This window comes from Anoplopoma fimbria, chromosome 2, assembly GCF_027596085.1.
Source record: "Anoplopoma fimbria isolate UVic2021 breed Golden Eagle Sablefish chromosome 2, Afim_UVic_2022, whole genome shotgun sequence".
In the NCBI taxonomy this organism is placed as follows: domain Eukaryota; kingdom Metazoa; phylum Chordata; class Actinopteri; order Perciformes; family Anoplopomatidae; genus Anoplopoma; species Anoplopoma fimbria.
This window is the reverse complement of record NC_072450.1, coordinates 14,033,890-14,060,193: the sequence shown is the minus strand read 5'-3', so window position 1 is coordinate 14,060,193 and position 26,304 is coordinate 14,033,890. Positions and strand designations below refer to the sequence as shown.

Sequence of the window (26,304 nt, the reverse complement as noted above, 5' to 3'; positions counted from 1 at the left end):
TCTTGCCCTGTCGCTCTCACTTGTTGTCAGCTCTTTAGGGAAGTTGAAAAGGTGTGAGGAGGGAAATAAGTCCAAGTCAAAAAACGCCTTTAGGGGATGAAGGCAGGCCCAGACAAGTGTCTGCCTCTCAGAGGATAGTTAAGACGCCCAGACAGACACTTTCATGATGGCTGATTGAAGACTAGCGAGCACATGAGAGCAGAAGAGAGAGCGCAGGAGAGAATCTGAGTGAAAAAAAGGAAAGAGAAAAAAAGAGACAGGAGGGAGAAAAAGAAAAGTCAGAGAGCGGGTGTAAGAGAGGGAGCTAGAAGAAGGGCCCTCTTAAGAATCTCTAAGCCAGAGCTGTGTGGCTCTTGGGGAGATGTGAGGCAGTTGTCAGGCCTGATGTAAATGAACCCTGAAGCGCTTCATCCTCCTTAGCCGCCACGCGCCCTTTTGAAACACAGCCAACTCCCCTTTGTTAACTTTCACAAACACTTTCCCTCTGTTTTTCCCTTTCCCCGTCTATCTGTATCTTTACCTCCTCCTTTCCTTTACCTCTTTGTCTCTTTTAGCCAGTTTAACTTCAGAGTTCTTTGAAAAAAGGAAAAGGAGCTAAAGAAATCCTTTAGTGTTGATAAATAGTCTCATTTGGACTGTGTCCATGAAGTCCAGAGGAAAGAAACTGATTACTTTAAACTATACCTATCCTCTTCCCTTCATACAGAGGAAATGTGATTTGTGAGGGCTTTTAACTAAAGCACTTCACAGTACCATGACATGCATAGGCATATGCATGTCCCAGACGTCGGCCATCAGACCCCTGGAGCTTGTCCAGAAAGCTGCAGCACGTCTGGTGTTCAATCGCCCCAAGTTCTCTCACACAACTTCCCTTCTCCGTTCTCTACACTGGCTCCCTGTAAGAGCTCGCATCCAGTTTAAGACTCTGGTGCTAGCCTACAGGGCAGTGAAAGGAACAGCTCCTTCCTATCTCCAGGCCCTGGTCAAGCCCTACACCCCCGCCGACCACTTCGCTCTGCTGCCTCGGGGCGATTGGTTGCCCCGTCGCTCAGAGGTCCCTGCGGCCGATCCACCCGGTCACAGCTTTTTTCTGTCCTGGCCCCTCAGTGGTGGAATGAACTCCCCACTGACGTCAGGACAGCAGAGTCGCTGCCCATCTTTAGGCGCAGGCTGAAAACTCACCTCTTCAAGAAGTACTACCCTGAGCCTTCCTCGTAGCACTTAATGCATTCGTATTAGTTGTTGCACTTATTGAATTCGTATTTGTTTACTGCACTTATCCTATTCGTAGTAGTTTGTAGCACTTATTGTATTCGTATTAGTCTGTTGCAATTATTGTATTCGTATTAGTTTGTTTCTGCACTATACTTTTGCTCTGGTTTATGCTTTAAGATGCTTGTTTAAGAAAGGAGATGCACTTATGACTTCTGGTGACTAGTAGTTCTCTTGAATACCTATGTTGAATACACTTCCTGTACGTCGCTTTGGATAAAAGCATCTGCTAAATGACTGTAATGTAATGTAATATAAACTCAGCTACAATAGAGCCCACAAGTAGTGATCACCAACTGCAGTTAATTATGTGCTCAGTTCATACATTTAGTAAAAAATAATAAAGTTTATGATATATTTTCAATACTATTGAGTATCCTGGTGTTGTACCTTAGATTTTAAAATTTTAGACTAGTGCAGTGCTCTTAAAAACATGCCTGAGTGGAACGGTTCGATTGCCTGTGGTGTTGCTGCTTGCTGCTTTCTCGATAACCGCTCATACTAAGTTCATAAGCAATATACCTGCCATCACGTTGCATCCCCCAGCAATGCTAGACAATCCTCCAACATTTGTGATCTAATGTGATCTTGTGAACTATAACAACAAATAACTTTTTCCACAATCATGCAAACCTAAGCTACATGACATCCGTTTGATAATCACCTGTTCATTATTGCTCTGATTTTGTTTCTACCGTTTTGCTCTTCTTTCCTGCAAATTGAAACTATCTATCACATTAAGATTGAAGCTGGAAATGGAAGGAGAGATGGTTTCAGGTGGGTTCAATCCTGGGCCAGTCTGGATATTGAATCTAACCCCTGCACCACCAGTGGTCCCTGCCACTATTCATGGCTCCATTAGTACCTGGCCGGGTTGCATGCTGTTTGCTCCTGCAACATTCTTGCAAAGCTACGGCTCTAACAACAGGCACTGAACCCATTTTTACATGAAATTGTTCCAAATAACATAATATTTTAGCTACAGTTATTTTGTGATTTTACAATTTTTTGTCCAAACTCATGTACTTCATCATTACCTATAGCAATTTTAAAAGTGTTTTGCCTGACTATTAAATTAAATTTACAGTTTAATATGTTATAACTCTTCTTTGAAGAAGTTTCATTCTTATTATTTCCTTATTAAACAATTTCCTTTTAAAAGGTTTCTGTTCTCTTTGGGAGTTTCAAGCACCTTTTCCCTGTGCACCACCCACCCCACTGGCAATGTTACCACCTAAGCCTCTCTAAAAGCCCAGGGAAACCCTGAGTGGAAAGCTTTTAGTGATCTGTAGACTGGCATTTTGACTAAAGCTCTTCTCGATTTTCACACTCCTGCCAAGCCATGGCTCAGTACACAGTGTGGACAGCAGTGTTTCTTCTAAGCTCGATTTGTAGCTGTGGGCCCCAAACGCAAGAGGTGGCAGAGGAAATATGAATAGAATTAGCCCAAGCAACAGTATAAATGTAGAACGTTTACTTTTGTTGCCACCACAGAACAAAATGTAACAGTTGCCTGTATCTTGCAGATAAAAAATGTATTGCTCTGTTAAAGTTCTGTTTTGAAAACTTGTACAAAAGCTAAAATTCTGCATTCGATGGCCTGATTAAATCAACCTCTTCTCTTTTGCAATGGTAAAATTAAGGAGTTTAACATGGGCAGATAGCCAAATTAGCTTGGAAGTAATATTATTTATCAAATTATTTTATTAATAACCAATATAAACACAAAAAAACAGGTCTGTGTCATTTGAATGTTATAGGCTCAGCAATGTAAGCAAGCTTAACACTTCTTATAATCATAAAACTCAACACACAGTAAACTGCTATTCCCTTTTAAATTACTTTGTTGTCAGAATCCACATGTAGGGGCTTTTCAGTTAGATAGTTGCAGACAGGACTAAAGCTTTTCAGTTGATCATGGTCCAAGACAAAACGTAGGATTTCACCTGACTAATTGTCATTCTAAAACAGCCAAGTGTTACGCAAACATCTAACAGAAAGTGTCATACTTTAACGTAACATTTAATTGATATATGAAGAAGGGCTATCTTAGCTGCCAGTGACAGTTTTAGGTCAGAGCAGATGAGAGGGAACTTAAGGATGACTAACACTGGAAATCAATTCTAGATTCATATTTTCCTGCTGTCTGATTAGTCGATAAAGTGCTAAAGAAGCACAAGGCTCTATGCATGAGCCTAATGTTGTTTGTTTGTATGTGTGTGAATGTAAAACACCCGATTACACACACTGTGCACTCTCTGTTTGACCTTTATCACAGACGATACTATTTCCCCATGCCATTCACATTTTTCTCATCCACCAACTTCAGCTTCTGCTTATTCAGCTCCTCTGCTCTGCTCGAACAATTGTATTTTTTTTGACAAATTGGAACGCATTCAAATTGGCAGTCAACTCTTTTTCTTTTAAAGTGAGCACACATGTTATCAAAAAGGAAACAAAAAACAAATAAATAGGGATTCACAGATCTGACCTTCTCATTCCCGATAGCGATACCTGGGCTTTAGGTATCGCCCAATACAGAGTATCGATCCGATCCCAGTGTTTAATGTGTGTATATGAATAAGGTAACATCAGGCTTGACATTTCTTTTCATAACAAATAAAAACAAAGATATAAACTTACTGAATTGTTATTCCTTATTCAAAAAAAAAAAAATCACACACAGGCAACTTGGTAAAAAAATCCACAAAACTGACAGGGATTACAATTCAAGTACATTTTTTTAACCTTTTTAGCCTTTTTTAACGCAGCAACAAATTAGTCAAAACTTAAAACAGGAATTAAAATTCCAGTACAGATCGGCATATTGCAGCTATTTGAGTTGGTAACAGCCTGATATTCGATATCTGAATCGAACCACCAAATCTTACAAACCACTCCAAAAGTGAACTGTAGCTGCTTACAGTAAGTACTCTCTTGCAAAGCTTTAGAAGGTGTAAAACGTGGAATTCATACATAAACATTAATTCAAACTTGTGCAAGAACACCCCACACATTTTTTAAAAACATAAGGTGAAGCTATTGCTTTACTGATTGTAAAGCTTTCCATCTTCTGTTCTAACACTCTCTACTCTAAAATGCTCTTCTGCTTCCTCTCTATAAATCTTCCATCTCTCCTTTCCATCCCCACATCTCCAAACTCCTCTCTTGAACTCTTCATTTGTTTTCTTTTCCCAGACATTCCCCTTTCTTGTTGCTACCCTCATGCTTGTCTGCTCTTCCTCACCTATATCTTCCTCTCCTTTTAACCTCCTCTAATCCCCGACTCCTCTCCTCTGCCCCCACGCATCCCGCCTCACCAAACTCCCTCCACGCAGCTGCTCTCCTCCGGATGTGATGCCCTGTGACTGACATGCCACTCACTGATAACGCACCTCATTCCACAGCCAGTGAAGCTGTCATTGGGGGGGAGTCAGAAAAAATAGTGAGAAAAGATGTAAAAAAGAGAAAGTAAGAGAGATATGATGGAGGGAAGTTGGAGTGAAGAGTTTGGTGAATGAGAGAAAAAAAAACGGTGTTGTAAGAAGAAAGGCATGATACATGGGACAGGGAAAGAGAAATGTTTTGGAAAGCATACAAGAAGAGAAGGATAGAGGTGAAGAGGCATCATTGAGAAAGACTCAAGGGACAAATTCAAAAAAGGAAGAATGATATATATTGGGGGGAGGAAAGAAACAGCAATGGGAATAGCTTCAGGGATGATGTATTTGTGTAGGCCAATCCAGAAGTTAACATTGCAGTTGTTCAAACTGCCAATGGAAAAAAAAAGACAGTGAAGAGAACCAGGGGAAGTGAAGATTTCTCTTTACTCTCTTTACTGTAAGTAAGTTCAATAAAACCATCGCAAGTATAAAGTCAATCATTTATCAATGCACCTTTTTAAACAAGCATAAACATAATGTTAACATGTAAAAAAGCTCTATTTATCTGCTCTGTGAGCAGTCTCTCACCCACTGCTGCTTTTTTACAAAAGCACAGCGTGCTGGCTCAGCTGGGAGCGATTTGTTAGACACAAGTGTTAGCTATTTTGTTGAGTTGCCTTTTAGTTAACACTATGAATGACTTTAAGTTCCCTCTTATGAGCAGTGTTACAGTGTTCGTGTCCTGTGATTTTCTTGTTAAAGGGGGAAATTTAAAAAAAAGTTGGGCAGATATTTGCTGTTGCTGACGAAGTTTGAGAAATACAGTTGTTGCTGTCTTGGTGCAGACTTCAGAGTCTCTGTTATTATTTTATAACCTAATAAAGTATGGGCGCAACGTAACGCTCGGCTACACAAGCTAAAATAAAAGCTGTCTTTATGTCAGCTTAGTTTGCCACGTATTTTACAAATTGTTGTAAACGTATCCCCCAATCTGGTTCTGAATCGAAAGACAACCGCCAGGTAAAGACAAGAGGAAAAGGAGAAAAACACAGTGGTGCAAAATGGTTAATACACATTCCTCTGCAGTTGTATATTAACATTAACCTTGGTGCAATTGAAACTGATTCTGCAACAGATGTGGGCATAACAGGCCATGATGTCATTCTGCAGTTGCAAAAGCCCCAAACAGCTCACTTCATCAAAGCCTGATTATCAGTTGCCCAACTGAACAAAATGCACAGCCTCTGTTTTACCATGTCTCTTATAAGCTAACTAACATATATACGTTTAAGAGTGAAACATTTGCAACAAGACATATTTTGGTCAATTGTGTTCGTATAAAATGTTCATGTTAACTTTAAGATGATTTTGGGAAACAGCTCTCTGGATATTCCCAGATATTCATGTCCTCTAAATGCGAAACAAAATGAGTGAAATCACAAAGTGTAATGTCACTTTATGCATCCCAAGCTCTCCACTTTTACATCCCCAGGCATACTCTCACCTTTCCCCCCTCTCTCTCTCTCTCTCTCCTTGTTACTCACCCACCAAGCCTTCCCCCCCTCTATACTCCTCTCTCCCCCCTATATACTTTCCCTTACCCAATATGAACTGTTAGCAGCTCTGATGTACAGCCAATATTCTCTCTATCATATTAGCACGGCTGCAGTGTGTAAAGAAAGAGATAGGAAGAGGAGGGCAAGGAGGGAGGGGGAGAGAGAGAGAGAGAGAGAGAGAGAGAGAGAGAGAGAGAGAGAGAGAGGATGGAGAGGAGACACATTTGTTCTACTCATCTCAGCTCTAAAAGATACAATTACCTCTCACAGCATATTATCCATGTTTTATACCAGCCCAGGGCCCCATGCCTTTGCCTTGCCGCGCTCACCCCATGTAAGGCCCATATTTTAACACTAGCTATGACAGTTTATTTAAGAAAAGAAAATTGTCCCCAGGGAGACGGAGAGGGAGAGAAAGGGAGTGTGTGTGTGTGTGTGTGTGTGTGTACAGAGAATGAGAGGGAAAGAGGGAAGGACAAAGAGGGTGGAGGGGGGGAGAGCATGAGAGATAGATGAGACAGAGAGAGAGATAGAATGAGAAAGAGAGAGAGAGAGAGAGAGAGAGAGAGAGAGAGAGAGAGAGAGGAAGGGAGCAAGACAAAATCATCCTCAAGAAAAAAAAAAAAGGACAAAAGATAAAGACAGAAAAATACAGCGAGGGGACATTAATAAGGTGACACACCAACCTTTTAATAAAGACCATAAGTCTCTAAGACTTTTTCTTTCTGTGCAGAAAGCAAAGAGGACTCCCATTTAATAAAACAGAGACATCCAAGGAAGGAGGAGAACAAACAGTATCACACTGAAAGAGCAGAGACGTAATACTTAGTAACAAGGCTGAGACGCACCAGGTACCCAACAGGTCCTGACAAAGTATCAGGTTTCAGGTTGGGTTTGAGTCAGGTGGTTGCTTGAAAATTCTCACTTTGTTCAGGCTCAAAAGTAATTAATAAGAAATGTTTCCTTTACTAAGGAATAAAAATCAGAGGATCTACCAATCCAACATTGTCTCTCCCACTTCCTATTGTATTGTTACCTATATTTTACCATTATCACTTGATTTTATTTATTTCATTATTTTATTTATTTTATTATTTTATTTGATTGTCACTTGTTATTTCATTTTGTTTCTTATGCACTGTCTTGCTGGCTGGTCTGTCAAAGCACTTTGTAAACCTTGTTTTTAAAAGGTGCTATATAAATAAAGTTATTATTATTATTATTATTATTATTATTTAGATACACCAACTTTGGGTATCTGCCGATTCAGAGTATGGATCCCAAATCATTGTGTCTTTCTCACGCGTTGTTATTCTCAGTCTGGAATGTAAAGCCATGACATGATTTAATTAATGTAACTGTTGGCAGAAACACAATGTCTATTTAGTGCGGATCAGACCCAACTTAGTCTGATACCGAATCCATTTAGTATCAATGCATCCTTATCTCTTTTCCAACATGTATGTTGTCAGATAAATATCCACTGCAAAGTATCACTGCGTATGTCAGGTTGGTCATAACGACACAGGCTTGGACAGCTTCTGGTCTCAATTTCAGCTCAGTGCAGAACTCTACCTCCAGACATGAACTATAGTTTGATTGTCACTGAGCATTTTCTTTTTTTTTAGAATATTCTGGTTCTTTTTTAGGTTTGATTTTTCTCTTAACAGGGTTACTAACCTATGCCATGCAACTTTTACTTTAGTGTGTATATTTCTTGTAAGGGTAGGTTAACATAACATATGCTCTTAGGTGGATCCTTTTATCCAAAGCACCTTGCAGCATCCTTGTCGTTTACATTTTTAGCGCTCATATCTCACAGATCCAGTGGGAATGAAACCCCTAACCCTGGCCGTGTTAGTGCCTTGCTCTCACTATTAAGCTGGACCAGACAGCACACTGGCATGAAACGCTGATGTAAAATAAATTAAGAAATTAATTTTAGGACAGAAAATCTAAAAACCCCACCACACACACGCACACACACACACACACACACCACACACACACGCACACACACACACACACACACACACACAGACACACCTTTCTCTCCCTCTCTCTCAGTATGTAATTGATGCCAGTCTCGTGCCCTTTCGCCTCCTGTGCCAGCGGGCAGAGGGCTACCATAGAGGCGTCCGCTTCACCCCTACATAACAACCTTGCCTCACCTTCACACACATGCACACAACCACAAATACACACACATAAATTGACTGTATTTGGTGCACATGCACACGCATAAACACACACAAAAAACCCACTTTCAGTCCGTCTCACAATCTGTCTCTGTCACTCTGGGTGAGATGGAGAGAATAGCATGATACTACATGTGAGCAAACAGCAAACACTAACAAATGCAAACACTTTCTATTCAATTCTTCTTCCACTTCTGCAAATTATGTCATCAGTTATTTGCATAATGTGTTGATGTGTCCTTATTTTGATTTATTCTCTTCCTGTCAAATTTCAATATTTACTTTACACATACCTTACAGTTGCTTTACATTCATTGAGCAGCCTTTCACAGCAGCAGTACCCTCAACACTTCTTGTGAGGGTCAAATATTTTTAATGAGAGGATAGATTGAGGTAAAGCATGTCTGTATAAGCACTACAACAACAACTTAATCAAGTTAAAATCTCTTGATCATGGAGAGGAGAGAAACGTATGGCTGAGAGTGCCTATATCTATGTGACTACAGGTTTATCTAGAGGTACTTGTAACTCATGTTCCGAGACAGTGTCAAACCCAGGCTAAAACTAGGTCAGGATGGAGGTAGATGAGTTGGGTCAGATAATACGTGTTGACCATTTCACAGGCAAACACAGAAGTAGAGGTGGGGAGAAGTGAGGAAGAGGAGGGCAGATATGAAGAAGAGAAAAGGAATGAGGGAGCCTGCAGGAGTGACGGACCAAGTACTCCACCAGTGTGTTGGTGTGTTTAATGGTACGAGAAAGAAAAAAGAGTGTGTGCGCGTACGCACGAGTGTTAAACATTCATGCTGCCCTGTTGGGTCGTGATGGGACCGGTGTGACTGGTTGTCGCTGCCACTGCCTCATCCGATAATGCTGATTTGCTCAGGCACTAACAGACGGACCCCTCTGGGGGTCCTCCAGGCACACAGTCAATCACTGGTACTCCAAAAGATAGTACTCCAAAGCTATTTAAATCGCAAACTCCCTTCTATTCTCTTCTCCCCATCTTTTGCAGTCTCTTTTTGACACTTTATTCTCTTCAGCTCTCCGGTTCTCTTTACACTCAAAACCTTCTACCAGAGTTCCTCTAACCCCCTGACCTACAGTACATCCTCCTCTTTTAGCTTTTTGTATACATTTGTATTTTACCTTTTCACTACTATAATACAATAGCACAAGTGCAATACATTCATTTGAGAGGCAAACACAAAAAGGAAATATCCAAAAGTTGATTTCTTAATTTATCATAAATAGACAGCAAATAAGGAATTGTACACCAATGCGACATTCTGCCAAAGTAAACCTGCTCCTCTCTCTACGATATAGCATTAACATTGGATTGATCAAATAACGCTCTGTTCAACATGACAATAACAAAAGGCTCTAGTTTCATTGCGGTAAACTGGCGGTAAACAGAAAATAACTTTCTTAATGTAGCCTCCCATTTGCTACCCTTAAGTGGTGCTCCTGATGTGGGTGTTGTGAATACCTCCTCTAGTCTTTGTCCTAATGTGAAGGGGCTCTGGATGGGCAAACAGACTGCGTGCAGCTCATTAGTTTCCTAACCCAACCACTCAGCCCACAGTGTCAATGCCCAATGTTGTCCTCATGCAATTACAGTGCTGTGAGGCACTAGAGATAATACAAAAAACACCCACAGAGAGAACAAGTCATATCAATTACACACAGATCATCAGCCACTTTAACACAAGTTGTTGCCCTCCCTCCCTCTTCCACAGCAGTACATGTTGTTTTCTACATTCAAGAAGAGCTACCCATTAGTAAGAAATGAAATGTGAGTCCCACAGTAAACCGACTTCATAACTATCACTTAACAACACAGAGCCACCTCCCTCACTTTCCCCATCTCTCCTCTCCTCTCCTCTCCCAGTCCCTCCCTCCCCCAGGCTACCTTTCCTCCACAATTCTCTACATCGTTACCATAATCAGATAAGACAACTACCTAGGGAGCACCGGCATCCCTACAGCACCTTGCTCCTGGCACCGTGTGTGTACATGTGTGCGTGTGTGTGTCAGTGTGTTCGAATTGCTCCTGGCACTTGGAAACCCGTATTCCTTTTGAGTGTCTTTTTTTTATGTTTTGATCTTTTCAAACAGACAGATGACTGGTGTGTGTGTGCGTGTGCGTGTGTCAGTGAGGGAGACAGAGAAAGTGGTGTGTGTGTGTGTGTGTGTGTGTGTGTGTGTGTGTATTTTGTGTGGGGAGGAAAGGTTTCTAAATTGCCCTGCTCCTTCATAGGGTAATATCTGTATTGTGGCTGACATGTCTGCTACAAATTACTGCTGAACTGTGAGTGAGTGTGTGTGTGTGTGTGTGTGTGTGTGTGTGTGTGTGTGTGTGTGTGTGTGTGTGTGTGTGTGTGTGTGTGTGTGTGTGTGTGTGTGTGTGTGTGTATGAGTGAGTGATAAGTAGATAAGTGTGTGTGAATGCACGGGAATGGGAGTATGCGAATGGTGTTTGAGTGTCAAGGATGATTATGTTTTTCTTGTGAATAGTCAAAACAGATCACATCACCATACCATTTAACGAAAGGCAGTCTGATTCACAAGAATGCACACACACAGAGTTTCAAAAAACACCTCCAAGCCACACCAACACAACACACTTTTAGCAAAATATCTGCAAGCCTTACACTTTTCTATGCCTTCATGGACGTGTACAACACACACAGATAGTGTACATAGACGTATATAAAAGCCTGATCCCTGCAGGGCATAACCACATACTTCACAGACACACACACTTGCTAGCAATTCAGCCATAAGCAACACTACATTTAGCCAATAACACACTGGACTGACAAATTACTGTACCAGGCATCAACACCAGTCAGCAAGCCAGTAAACTAAACTGTCAAGTTAGATCTGGCTGGGGACAATAATTTAAAGTACTGGTCAACATGTATAATTTCTCATTCCTGGCTAACCCCTCTGGCCTCAATTAATGCTTTAAATCCAACTGCAGATGATATATAGTAGGCTACACTCCTTTATCTACCTGCATTTGTCACCTCCAGTCTGTTTTTTTCAAAATAATTACTAGAAACTTAATTTGAATGATGATTTATAAACAGAAATGGAAGAATAGGAAATTGACTTTATTTGTTTAAACAAGATTATAAAAAGGTTATTATATTTGCAACAGACTACAAGTCATTAGTCAGCCACTTTTTAGAATGTTTTCCTATTTAAATTGTTAACATTTTTATCAATGTCTAAATTAATATGTTCGTGTCTTATCTTGGTTTGACATTTTTGAGAAATTTGCTTCTAAGCTTTTTTGCCAAAAGTGAAATGAAAAGATTAGCATAAACACTGGAAGCAGGGGGAAAACAGCTAGCCTGGCTCTCTCTAATGTTCAAAAATATACCTGTGGAAACCTCTAAATCGTACAAATGACAAGTTTGGTTTAAAAGGGAGTGATGTGCTGAAACAATTTCTAGTGAATAAACAGCAACACTAGAAGAACAGCAAAGAAGAGCTGGTCCATAATAATAAGTGGAGGGAACACCCACTTAAAAAGATAACTTATGCATTATTTATTTATTTTAGTATTTTAAAACCTTTTCCTGCTATAAATTAAGGTATTGCAATATAATCTGCAATTCAGTTTTTTCCTGAATCAATGTTTTTTTTTTATATGTCCGGTTTGTACAAACATAACCAACTTCATGCAACAATTTTGCCCCTTCTGACTTTCTTATTTACCAAATATTTATTTTTTAAATTACATGGAACTTAGAACATGTTGATTCTATCAATTGATCATATTTTTTTTGTTTGTTGGGTTAATAACTGTTCTTTTTTTACTATCATATATTTTTTATGAGAATTCATAATATTAGACTCGTCAATAGGGTTATATAACGTCAATATTATTGCATTTCATGGCCAGAGAAGGGCAATAAAAGAGATTAACAAAATACAGCATTTCCTATTAAATTACATGCTGGGCCAAATTCCTATTTGGGCCAAAACATTATATAGATAAAAAGAAGATAAACAAACAACTTCATTAACAGACGCTTATAGTGAAAAGGCTCATCATGGTGGCCATGTTTCTCCACAAGTAGCCTGGTGTTATTCAGAAATGCTGAAAGAGAAAGATTGTCCAGCGGAGTAATCTGTAAAATGATACTCTTCAACAGACCAGAAACACACACACACACACACACAGACCCACACACACACATACAGGGATTCATTTGGGGCCTTGAGAGTCTCTTTCTCAGAACGATCGGTGCTTATGACAGCATTGTATTTCTAACTTCTGATGCATCCTAAAATGTTTAGTTGATTTACCACTTAGTTAAATTGATTTTGGAGAAATAAAGGACGGTAAGAAAACAACAAAGAGAAAAAATAAATGCATACATTGTCAGAATATTACATACAGTACTTAGAGGCACAATGAGTAGGATTTGTCATTTGCAGTTTATAAATCACAACATCCAAAGTTGACCCCTAGTCCAAGACTCAACAAGGTTACCGGGGCTCCCAGGGGGGTGAAAAGCAACCCCAGATTAACTCACGATTTGGAATGAGCTTTGTGCAATAAAATCCAACAACCTTACATGAGTACAACATCACTATCTGTGTGTTATACAGTAAATCATAAAAAATAACCTCAGACCTAAATAGATTAAATAAAATAAGTAAAATCCAAAGAAATACTTTGTTGAAAGTGTGAGGAATCGTTGTCTGTGTATGTGTGTCGGATGTAATGTGTGGCCCCTGGCAACAGCATCTGTCCCAAATGAGATGTTTGCTAGTATAATTACCACAACCTCGTAGAGATGAAGAAAAAAAAAAAAAGAGATGGACAAAGAATGAAAGACAAACTTAGGAGAAGAATATAGAGTGACAGTAAGTCTGAGCTAAAGAGACCATTTCCTTATGAAAACAGTTAAACGCAAACCTGATGGCACTTTTGAAGTAGATTGATTCAGTTTCATGCATATAAACTCACCTGTGGATGCTCGTATACAAACATGCTACATCATGAGCCTCTCATATTGACTGTGACATATTTTAACAAGGCAGCTGTCTCTCATGCCACCAACAGAATCCCCAAACACTTGGTAATTGTTACCTGCAAAACGAGGTGTGTCCACTTCTCCAGTGTAAGCCTCCCCTCTGTTCTGAAGCTGACGGTCAGGGGTGTCTGACTGCTGGACTGACCGTACCGCAGTGTGACCATCTGCTCTGACACTGTCACAGAAAAAATCAACCGCTGCCCTGAGCTCTTCTCCAGCAGCATCCTGAGGGAAACAGAAACACAAGCATATCGAAACACAATTATTTCAGCAGCAGATACACAGTCCAGACAGTCCATCTGAATATCTTGTAGGGGTCAGTTGTTATGACTTAAAGCAGAAGTAAGGAAACAAGGAAGAGTGGACTCCAGTGCCACTACACACGTTCCCACACACAGTCTCTCATTCTGACATTTACACATAGAATATCAATATTTTACATGACTGCTAGGTTTTGAGCTGCTACACTGGGTGCAGACACACAGACCCTCCACGTGTCATATTAACCACCATCACTGACATTTTATGGGAAATCATGACTTTTATGAACCCAGAGCCACATACCCTATAAATCACACTTAGATGTATGCATTAGAAAGAGACCATATGTATGTATGCATGTGAGCGCTATGTGCTTGTGGGGAGAGACAAAGAGATCGACAAATGGAGATAGGAAGTGCAGGTTGGTTACTTTGAAAATCTAAAGAACTCATTTGATGGACTGACAAGGTTTCTTGGGTCAAAGGGTGCTTTAACTTTTGACATACAGTGGGTACAGAAAGTATTCAGACCCCTTTAAATTTTTCACTCTTTGTTTCATTGCAGCCATTTGCTAAAATCGAAAAAGTTCATTTTTTTTCGCATTAAAGGCATACTGTACGGTTTCCAGTGATATGCACTTTTTAATATGTTGTTGAAATTGGTTTTTACATCCTGACAGCAATAAATAACTTATGGGCAATGAAAAAGAAGCGAAAAAAACGAATTCTGTATCGGCTATAAACCTGTTAAAATGCTTACCAATCGGAGACATTGTACCCGAATCTAAAGAACCAATCACAAGCCTGCGCGTTCTCTCCCCTCTGTGTACGAGCCTGAGCCGGCCTGAGCGCGTTCACGGAGGGCAAAGAAAGCGTTGTTGTCATAGTAGCCGACCGTTAGCTCAGCTCTCGCTCAATGAGGCAGCGGCAGCGTAGCTACCTGGTTGCTAAGTAGCAGCAGCGCTCGTGCACGGCTCTGTGTCGAGGGGTGGGGGCAGGGAGTCCTGAAGGGGGGAGGAGTTAAACGGAACTCCGAAGAGAAGCTAATTTCAAATCATGCTAGCTCTCTCAAATCGTACAGTATAGCTTTAATGTACACTCAGCAACCCATCTTGACAGAAAAAAACAGAAATGTAGAAATTTTTGCAAATTTATTAAAAAAGAAAAACTGAAATATCACATGGTCATAAGTATTCAGAACCTTTGCTGTGACACTATATTTAACTCACATGCTGTCCATTTCTTCTGATCCTCCTTGAGATGGTTCTACTCCTTCATTGGAGTCCAGCTGTGTTTAATTAAACTGATTGGACTTGATTAGGAAAGGCACACACCTGTCTATATAAGACCTTACAGCTCACAGTGCATGTCAGAACAAATGAGAATCATGAGGTCGAAGGAACTGCCCAAGGAGCTCAGAGACAGAATTGTGGCAAGGCACAGATCTGGCCAAGGTTACAAAAGAATTTCTGCAGCACTCAAGGTTCCTAAGAGCACAGTGGCCTCCATAATCCTTAAATGGAAGAAGTATGGGATGACCAGAACTCTTCCTAGACCTGGCCGTCCAGCCAAACTGAGCAATCGTGGGAGAAGAGCCTTGGTGAGAGAGGTAAAGAAGAACCCAAAGATCACTGTGGCTGAGCTCCAGAGATGCAGTAGGGAGATGGGAGAAAGTTCCACAAAGTCAACTATCACTGCAGCCCTCCACCAGTCGGGGCTTTATGGCAGAGTGGCCCGACGGAAGCCTCTCCTCAGTGCAAGACATATGAAAGCCCGCATAGAGTTTGCCAAAAAACACATGGAGGACTCCCAAACTATGAGAAATAAGATTCTCTGGTCTGATGAGACCAAGATTGAACTTTTTGGCATTAATTCTAAGCGGTATGTGTGGAGAAAACCAGGCACTGCTCATCACCTGCCCAATACAATCCCAACAGTGAAACATGGTGGTGGCAGCATCATGCTATGGGGGTGTTTTTCAGCTGCAGGGACAGGACGACTGGTTGCAATTGAAGGAAAGATGAATGCGGCCAAGTACAGAGATATCCTGGAAGAAAACCTCCTCCAGAGTGCTCAGGACCTCAGACTGGGCCGAAGGTTCACCTTCCAACAAGACAATGACCCGAAGCACACAGCTAAAATAACAAAGGAGTGGCTTCGGAACAAGTCTGTGACCATTCTTGACTGGCCCAGCCAGAGCCCTGACCTAAACCCAATTGAGCATCTCTGGAGAGACCTGAAAATGGCTGTCCACCAACGTTCACCAAACAACCTGACAGAACTGGAGAGGATCTGCAAGGAAGAATGGCAGAGGATCCCCAAATCCAGGTGTGAGAAACTTGTTGCATCATTCCCAAGAAGACTCATGGCTGTACTAGCTCAAAAGGGTGCTTCTACTCAATACTGAGCAAAGGGTCTGAATACTTATGACCATGTGATATTTCAGTTTTTCTTTTTTAATAAATTTGCAACTTTTCGATTTTAGCAAATGGCTGCAATAAAACAAAGGGTGAAAAATTTAAAGGGGTCTGAATACTTTCCGTACCCATTGTATACAGAATATCCTCATTCAACTAATCATTATTGAGTATTATTTGATCTACAAAATGTCAGAAAATTGTGAAAAATGCCCATCAGAGAGCCCAAGTTAATACATTTAAAGTGAATGCTTTGTCCAAAACCCAAATGATATTTAGTTAGCAAAACAGCAAATACACAAAGTATTTGAGAAGTTGTAAACTTTTGACATCTTTGCCTATGCTTTCTTAATCAATAGTAAAAATTGTTGGTGTTGTGTAATTTTCAGTTGGCTTATCTGTTTTAGCTCTAATTTATTCAATAAGTTGCTTGGGAAAGGTAAGTTGATGGTTAAGGAAAAAAACTTCCAAGCAACGTGCCTTTTTACCCCATTTTGTCAACGTAGGAAAAGTCCAGTGCCTGTGACCAAACTAAAAAAAAAATATTCATTCCAAATTAGAATGTTCAAACAATATAGACATAACTTCATAACCAGTTTCTGGAAGTGAAGCCATGGTATAGTAAAAAACTATGATTTGTAAGAACAGGTGGCTGGCTCTGTTCATTGTTCAGACGAGGGGAGGGATGTGAAATCACAAAGAGAGGGAGACACAAAGAGAGAGGGGTGAGGAGAGATGGACAGAGGTGAGGATAGAGACCTCCTTTCATCTGGCTTCTTTGATGGCAGCCATGATCGTCTCGACAACAAAAGACTGATGGCCAACGACAAGCAACAGAATGATGGAGAGGGAGAGTGAGAGGGGGAGATATTACTTCCATTCAGATGCATTCAGCCATACAGGTGTCAAGTTCGGAAAAAACCAAGACAACAAGACTTGTCTGTCATCTTAATCCCCTGACGGACACCTTCACAAACAAAATCACAGCATGATATTTAAAGGAGGGACTTGATCTCTGCCTGATTCTCCTTCTCAGTTAAATTCAACTGACGGCAACATCTAAACTGAACATCCAGTGAGTTACTAGATACACATGAAACCTACTGTTTCTGTTTCTTTCTTCGGCTCTGTCACCACAGCAAAGTTATCAGTCATGTTTATCTTTACGGCATATTGTGGAATATGTGAATGTAGACAGACTTTATCTTGTGAAACCTAAACAAAGCCATAACAGCTTACTTAAAATGTTTGTTTAATTCACAAAGATGATTTATTTTTCTCACTGAGCATTGCCTTTCTTTGTTTGTCCAAATAGAGCCTACAATTTCTTACCATATTAAAAGACAATATAGTAAAACTATGTTGTGAAATTTGACTAAACTATCTTTTAATATGATCAGATATGGTTTGCTGAAGGACGGAGCTGAGGTATTAAAATTAAAAAACGAGGGGTTTGGAGCGAGAGAGAAGTGAGTTTCCCAGACCTCCGTTTGAGGCTCGCTGCTACTAGTGTAACACAACCGAATCTATGACCAAAATGTCAGCAATCAAGTTGCATTGTGTGTAATTTAGGCCCAAGGTTTTGACAAGGACAAACACTGCATGGAATAAAAAAAGATAGCATCTATGGTTCTGCTGAATATATTTTAATCCTTTTCTAAAGAGTCCATCAAACTTCAGCTTGTCACAATAACTTTTGTGGGGCAATATAACGCCCCAGATATAATTGCGTTAAACAATGCCATTTTTTGCCACTGATATGACGATATCATAGCATAATATTGCAAGTACACCCTTTCAAAAAACTTTTCATTCTTAAGAATAGTTAGACATTCGAATTGGAAGCTGAAGAAAATGTTAAAATATTTAATATAAATAAAAACATAAATATAATAAAACCAAACAACCAAAACGATAAATAAAACAGACTTAGGCCGTGTTAACAAGTACTTTGCCCAAGTCTTATAATGGTAGGGAAAACCCTATTGTTATTTCTGTCATTATGTTTGCAATGAGTGAGGTCACATCCACATATCTTACGATATAACTGAATTATTGTGACATGCCTCATTGTGAGTCCAATAATGCTAAAGAATCAAATGATAAATTCAGTGGACTACTTTGCCAGCTACATTTGACTGACAAATACTCAACCAACAAATAGAAAACAAGACATCATGCATGTTTAAAGTATTTTTACTTTCACAACAAAGCATCCCATGTTGTTCGAGCCATCTACATCAAGTGTTGCTGTAGGGGGAGATGGGGTTGCAAAGAAAAGCCAACTGATCTCTTTTTACGTGTGCATGTGCTTTGTGTGTGCGTGACTGCAAACTGATCCGAGTGGGTGTAACTCTGCACCATCCCAGCTCTGCCCGCAACATACCAGCACACTCTCACCCGCTGTCTCTCACACACACACACACAACATGTCTAAGTGGGACATGACAGCCATTTGTGAGCCAACATTTCCTGAACGTGATACTGACCTGACCAGACCTGATTGCTTCTTGTTATTAGATCAATATCTCAGGGCTTTCACTTTCAATGCTCTGTCAATGTATGGATATCATATCAAATATGATATCAGAACAGACATTTGACTATACGTCACAGCAGCAGTGTGTTTCCAGCAGCGAGCTGTATTACATCAGTAGCACAGGATAATGTCTGACTACTCTGATACGGTAAATCAGTAATTGTGACTCATTATTATCGCACACAAATGCTATTATTACCCATTTCTCTTTCTGTTTTTTTTTCATCCAATTAGGTTCCAAAGATTTTAATATAAAGTATATCCTCATAATGTCTATAACAAATTGAATAACTTCATCTGTATCACTACAATTTGTCATTTTACTCTTTTATTTTCTCAAAACAAGTAGAACTTCGACAAGAACTGTGTCTTGCTGACACAGCAAGTTTCTAACTTGGCACAATGGTTTTAATTGCTCTTATTAGCTGTGCCAAATGAAACTGCAAGGTCTAATGTGTCTTTGGGGCTCAATAGTTCAAAGCTTTATTCAGAACGTTGACAATCCATTTTTAAACCAACATTTGAATTCTGTGCAGTTTTTCTTTTGCATGTCAATTCATTCCTGGTAATCAGTTTTAGGTTAATTAACAAGGGTTTCAACCATATTTAATCTGCAGTGGCACACGGCACATTCATTCATATCCTCTGCTCTCGTGTCATAGGGGGGCTCGGCCCCTCAACACACCCCACCTCGAAATGTATTGGGGGAAAAAAAGATAGTCTAATCATTTCAATAATTCACAACATGATTTTATCTAATGAAAAATTCTCCTTCAACCTGTTAAACCTTTCAAAAAAAGACATTTTCACTGCACTCAAAAACAGATAAAAAAGGAGAAATGAATCCGATAAATCACTGAATTCAAATTTAGGATTTTTTTTTAAGGCAATGACGTAAAATATTACGACAAATATTCAAGCTTCATTCAAAAACGTCATTACAATGTTAAGAAAATGACATGTTTAGGATTATTCATATGCTGTGATAAGTAAAGTCAGGATACAATGAAAACATTTACTTTCATCTAAATCTGACTTTTCATCTAATCAAAGATACTGCACAAACTGTCATACACACAGGGAACACTTGCCAAATGGCTACCACGTACAGCTGTTATATATCTGGCCTTTGCTTCTATGCTCAGGAATTTTAATTATAAATAAAAAATGTAATTCATAACAGAAACTTTGCTTCTGTTTGCATGGAGTTTACTTGACTACCTAGAGAGAAATAGCTTGCCAACATCCATCCATCCATAATATATAAACATCATTTGTAAAGCACAGTATACTGTGTGTACTGTAAGATGACGTTGGTAGTCACAGTATCTCCACCTATGTGATGGACAGATTATTCTCATTTCTTAGAAATTACAAATATTAAACTCACATTTCTCCAGGAGAGCTTGGTTTTATCCACAATGCCAGAGTGAGCGAACCCAACGCTCCTAGTGTCTGTGAAGGGGGAGAGACCAAACATCCATCCTGGACTAGCCGAAAGAACAAACTACTGGATCCACCAGAAACCCCCTCTGAACTGGTAGATGTTCTGGTCTCCGTCTGAGTCCCAGGACGAGTGTCATTACTGTCTTCAGTTATACAGGTACCCCTGGAGGAATAAAGTTGAAATGTGTTAATCTTTTCACTCAAAACATCCTTCTTTCTGTTTTTTTATTTGCATAAATGGAAAGGTCAGAGGTCATCTAAAAAAACAACTTAATACCATTACCGAGGATTCAATCGACCTACCTGTGTGCAGGCAGTAGCAGTGGGGCATATGGAGGAGTGGAGTATCTGTAGGGACACTCCTGGACACAGAAGGCCTGATAACATGCTGTCAGCTCAGTCTGGGAGGACGGAGGCTGACAGTAGCTGCTCCGCTCTGGAACCCCACAGGTGAATCGGGAGGGGGAGGTGTACACGGGTTTGAAGGCAGCAATGTTCTCCATTTTGGGGAAATGTCCCTAAGAATGAAGACAGTTAAACAATTAGCATAATAACATTAAATCTTTGTCTCTCTCTTGACACTTTGAATATTTAAGGAGGCAGAAACCAGATAACAAAAAGGCCAGCAAAGGAGTATTTAAAGTGCTTTAAATCAAACAACCTATGGGTCGTAGAAGAGGGTTATGATAAAGCATTATCAATTTTGCAGGCAATTCTCTTACCATCACATGGACTGGATGTATAAAGTACATTTAAAATATATTAGGACTGGTATTGTGCATGCTGGCTCACTGTCATAACTTACTGGGACACTTGAATACACAGCTAGTGTTCATGTTATTAGTAAAACCTGTGCTTTTCCTATAGTATGAGAGGTCAAAATGTCTGCTTTGACAAAGGCCTATTTGATAGTGAGTAAATAATTAATTTTTATTCCAGTTTTTGGTTCACAAAATACAGTTTGCTCTTGAAAACCACTCTTACCTGTGATGAAGCAGGTGTTGGACACAGGCTGAAGAGGAGGAGAGTTAACCAGATGAAGATATGATGCCACTTCATCCTTTCCATCATGGTTTCCCCTCTGCCAGTGATGTTTTTCAGGTAAAATGGCCAGGGAAAAACAGGCCAAGCCTTCCTTTCCCTCATCCTTTTCTCCCGTTGCTTGCTTTCACCTTCTGTTTCTGCAGCAGAGAGAATCCGGGGAATCCCACACACATCTGTCGTGCTCTTGTCTTTTCTTTTCATGCATTTCCCCTCACTTTTTAGGTATTTTTTAATTTCCTTGTTGCATTTGATCCTCAGGTTACACTGCTCCTCTCTCTTCCCTCTCTCCATCCTCTCTCTGCTGACTCCTCCACCCCATTTTTGTCTCTGCGTTTTTGCCCTGTCTGCCTTCGCTCCTCCCTCGATGCCTCTCTGTTCCAACCATCTTCGGCCTTTGACCTTACATGATTCGAGAATCGGGTTCTCCGAGAGGTCCAGCATGGTGCTAGGTTCTGAAATCACGGACAGGGGTTCTGCAACATTCCCGGGGACTGAAGGATCTTCAAGAACCTGGATGTCTTTCCGAAGCCTTCCAGCAGCACTTGAATTAATGATGGCAGTCATGGTTTCATGGTTCCAGGGTTACAGGGACATTTCTTTACAGGCCAGTACCCCTAGGGTGAGGCCACGGAGCTTAGCTCTCTGTTACCCTGTCTCAGTCCCCTTCACACACACACACACACCCACACACACAAACCACAAGCAAAGCCTTCACATGATAGGTAGGATTTCACAATCTAGAGAGGGAATAGAGAGAAGGAGAGAAGGAAAGAGAGACGTGGTCAGACCCAAAAAATCCAACATGAGACAAATCTGAGGAGAGTGAAATGCCATGCAGGCTATTCCCTAGCCAAAGCCTGCACTATCATGTACAGCTTGATGGAGGCACAGCTCAACTGATACTGCTACATTGCTTTCCCCTTTTTCTTCATTTTCTATTGAATTAAACATGACCTTTTTTTCCCCCGCCGGCATCTGGCCTCCAGGTTCTTTTTTCCAACTGAACGAGTTTTCACATAAGTTTGTTGGAAATTGAGGCTTAGGCCAAAAGCTCTCTTCATTACAATACTTATCAGCTTCAATTTCGCATTTTGTCACACACACACACAACAACAAAAAAAAAAGAGGGCAGCAGTGCAGTCATCTCTAGTGTTGAATTACCTGAACTCTGTCGCCTACAATGACAAATGGCAAAGCTCACAGTGTATCTAATAACAAGGACACATTGTGACACATTTGTGAATCTATGCAGAAATGTGACATTCTTAAAATATCCAGTGACTCCTCAGTGTTACCTGTTGGTGAGGAGTCCCAGCACAAAGCGACGTCCCCATCACAAGCACTCAACTTGTTGCTTCTGTTGCATGGCTGCTACAAAACAAGCGGACTAGTTACCTGTTTCTCCGCACACCTGTCAGCGATAGCAGACGCTCCAGTTGAAGAAAATAGTCCGCGAGTTAAGCCCAAAACTCCGACATAAAAACTGAATGACAGTACAATTAAACTTGACAAAGCTCCTGTTTTTTTATTATTTATTTCTCTCTCTCTCTCTCTCTCTCTGCCGTGTAGCTCTCTCATTCAGGACATACAGCACGCGGTGCTAAGGAGATTACTGCGAGCTGCCATCTGGCCGGGAGCGCTGGAGGCGGCAGGATACTGGGCGCAAAGTAACGAGGAGGCGCCGCGTTACAGCGGGGAGAGCCAAGTAACGGGGACGTGAGAGCTCCCGGGGTGGGCGTGAGGATAAATAGTGCGACATAAACCATTTGCATCTGTTAAGGGATCGCACTAAATATTATCCATGACAGCGATGCATTAATATGCAATTTAAAAAAGCCTAATTACCCCCTGCCTGGTAGCAGTGCTTTACCCCCCACCTACGTGGGATGCGTCTGGGTTTCAGACAAGTGGCTCTCAGAGAAGAGGAACGCTTCTGCCGTCGCTAGGCAACGTGATCCGATCCGGCCAAAGAGAGTGTGGGTAGTGAACCATCTCATAGATCTGTCAACTTAAATACTACGTCACCAGTTAAAGCTGTGGGCAAATGCATCATGGCACCGAAAATACATAATAAAAAAATACATAATAAAAAAATACATAATTAAAAAATACATAATAAAAAAATACATAATAAAAACAAAAACATTTGGATGCATGTGGATGGATTGGGATCATTCATTCATTTGTACTTCCTTATGAACATCTACCATTCAGTTGTAAACATTGACACAGCGTATATTTTCCCACTAATACAAATTAGAATGCTTTAAACACACATGTTTTAGTGATCTGTTATTTGTACAGGTCTACATGTTTTATATAATAATCCACATTGAAAGAAAAAGGACACCCTTTACCTCACAAATATAGATGAAATAAATAACACAAACACAAGGCAATAAACGGACAAAAAAGCTATTAATAAAAAGGAATTGCCCATACACACAATGCATCAAAAGATAGTTAAATGTATTAATCAAAAGTATTATCAATAAAACATTTTCAAAAACAATCAAACATGCCCTCAGTCAATGAAATACACATCTTCTGAAATAAGTCAATTCAAGCTATATTTTTAGGAACAAAGGGGGCTCTTTAATTTGCGAGAGATGGCATAAGGAGAGGCAGAGGAGCTGGCAAGGTGTCTTTCCCTGTCAGCAATTTAATGGCAGTCACCAGGGGTTCCCTGCTATGTGTGCTATTAATTGGGCCTTAGAAACAATTAAAGACAAATTACTAATTACAGTAATACATGTCTGTGATGAAGCCCTGCATGCAAAAGTGAGCAATTTATGTATGGTATATGGCTGCTGTGGATTCCCTTGGATATATGGTCAATGAAAAAAATATATTTTGAAGTGTCCATTCAGGTGTGTGGAAACCATAGGTGTCTTGTGTAAAACAAGTTGTAAGATGTTACAATGCTTAATTGTCAATAACAGAAAAAAAAAAATGTAGTGTAGAAACATATAAACTGGTCTATCTCTGCATTCTAATAAACAGTAACCAAACTATTAAGTTGATTGGAATTGTTTTTTCCCTTTTCGCAGTTTCCATTTTTTCCTTTTGGTTTGAATCTGTATTGCACTATTTGCTGACTAAGAAGGGTGTATAATACTGATTTATGTGAACATGACAACAAGAGAGTACTGTAACCTTCAAATATCATACATCTTGTCATATATTTGACCTGATCTTTTTTTATTGCATTTTTCTTTGTTTTTCTTGAGGTGTACAAAACAAACAATTCAAGACACATCTCTAAGCCAGTTACATGCTTAATCCTCTAGTTTCAAAAAGCTGAACATCCACTGGCAAAGTAAAAACAATCCCATCAACACACACACACACACACACACACACACACACACACACACACACACACACACACACACACACACACACACACACACACACACACACACACACACACACACACACACACACACACATAGCAGAAGCACTAGCTCAAGTATACTTTATTTTAGACTTCCACTGTGTGCTTAAGCGCTCTGCATTTAAATTGTGTAAACATTTCAGCCCAAAAAGAGCCTCTCTTATATTTTTCCCCTCCGACAAGTTTTTGCGTTATCATACTAATCGGGTTTGAACAGCTGCAATTTGCTTTGGTTGAACAAAGGCATTCTAACTAGGTTTTAATTAAGTGTTCCTAATGACCTTAAGGAGATTAGAGGTTCGCCTTCTAATCAATACCAGGCAGAGAGGAGCAAAGGGAGGGGAGAGGAGGAGAGGGGAGGTGGCTAGGGGCTAGGATGGAGGTAGGGAGGAAAGGGTTGGTGAAAGGGGAAAAAATGGAGAGAGCAAAAGGGGGAAGGAGAGCAGTGGAGGTAGGGAGTGGATGAAAAAGACTATGAACTTGATCAGAAATATTCGCAAAACAGAAATACTCAAGGTCATAACCTTATCTACATATACATTTAAAATAAATGTAGTCATGTTCGCAGACTTTTGAGTTGCCTGGTTTTCTATAGTCACCAAAACAATGATTTATTTTCTATGCTTAAAAGCATCAAAATGAAAAAATAAAATAAACTTTCACATACATAGTGTGATCATTTACCCTGAAGAATGAGGAAGCCTCTCTTCTTGCATTCCTTCGCCACATATTCCTCTTTTGACTTTTTTCTTTTCTTCTGAGAGGGTGAAAATGACATCATTGTGTCAGATAGACTATGATTATCAAGAGCTCTGTTAGCCAATAAGAGTTTTTCTTATCCTCTCCTCATAAGACATTTGCATAGATTTGCACTGAGTGTGTCCACATGACAGAGAATCTAGTCATACATTGATTGTACTAATTTATTCGGCCAGGCGCATTCAATTCCAGAGATTGAAGTGCTATCACACAAACGGGATTAAAACGGGATGACGATCGCACAATTAATATTGTCTCATTTTCTAAATTACTTATGTTTGACTTATATTTGGCTAAATTATGTTTGCTGGTCTAATAACATTAAGGGTAATATGGTAAATGTGGGCTGTGAATGTATCGTCTCTCTAAGTCTCCAGAGCAGCATGAATATGTATGGAGACATCCTTGGCCTTGCTGCTGATTAGGAAAAATGGAATAAATTGATGGTCGGGCTGTGTATTTTTTTAAAGCAAAATACAATATTAGGCTCTCCATATGGAAATGTTACACGCACACACACACACACACCGACAAACACACATGCATACACAAACACAAACATGTATTTTAGGCCTGATGCATTCAAGAGCAATTTTATTTCCTAAATAATAGCAATGAGTGCAAGCTCATCATTTGGCTGCCATTGATTTCAGATTTTTTCCAGTGTTTGTACGCCCATGTCTGTATGCATACTTAGCATGTTAACATATGTCTGTGAATGTATAGGTTTGCATGACACAAACAAAATGGGACACAAAACATTTCTCCATAGCGCTACTAGTGGTCAAAACCTCCACGGCGTACCTTCAAGTACAACAACATCAACATTCTCCACATTTGTTTTTTTGAATGACTTTGATGCACAAAAATTACTACCTCAGATGAGTTTTTATAGATGGTTGAATTCTCAGGGCCATGACAATAATCAAAAGATCAACATAATGACTGAGAGCTAAAGCTACTTTAGCAGCACTGT

At 40.0% G+C, this 26,304-nt stretch overlaps 1 protein-coding gene across 1 annotated transcript in view; it reads right to left on the bottom strand.

The window, feature by feature from the left end:
- The window catches only part of ush2a (Usher syndrome 2A (autosomal recessive, mild)), a 190,074-nt gene extending 167,527 nt beyond the window's left edge, over positions 1 to 22,547 (bottom strand). The window contains 6 exon segments of the mRNA XM_054614583.1: positions 13,523 to 13,691; positions 20,073 to 20,291; positions 20,432 to 20,646; positions 21,113 to 21,309; positions 21,340 to 21,909; positions 22,468 to 22,547. Coding sequence (XP_054470558.1) covers positions 13,523 to 13,691; positions 20,073 to 20,291; positions 20,432 to 20,646; positions 21,113 to 21,309; positions 21,340 to 21,736 — 1,197 coding nt within the window. The 5' untranslated portion in view covers positions 21,737 to 21,909; positions 22,468 to 22,547.
- Between the last annotated feature and the right edge of the window lie 3,757 nt (positions 22,548 to 26,304).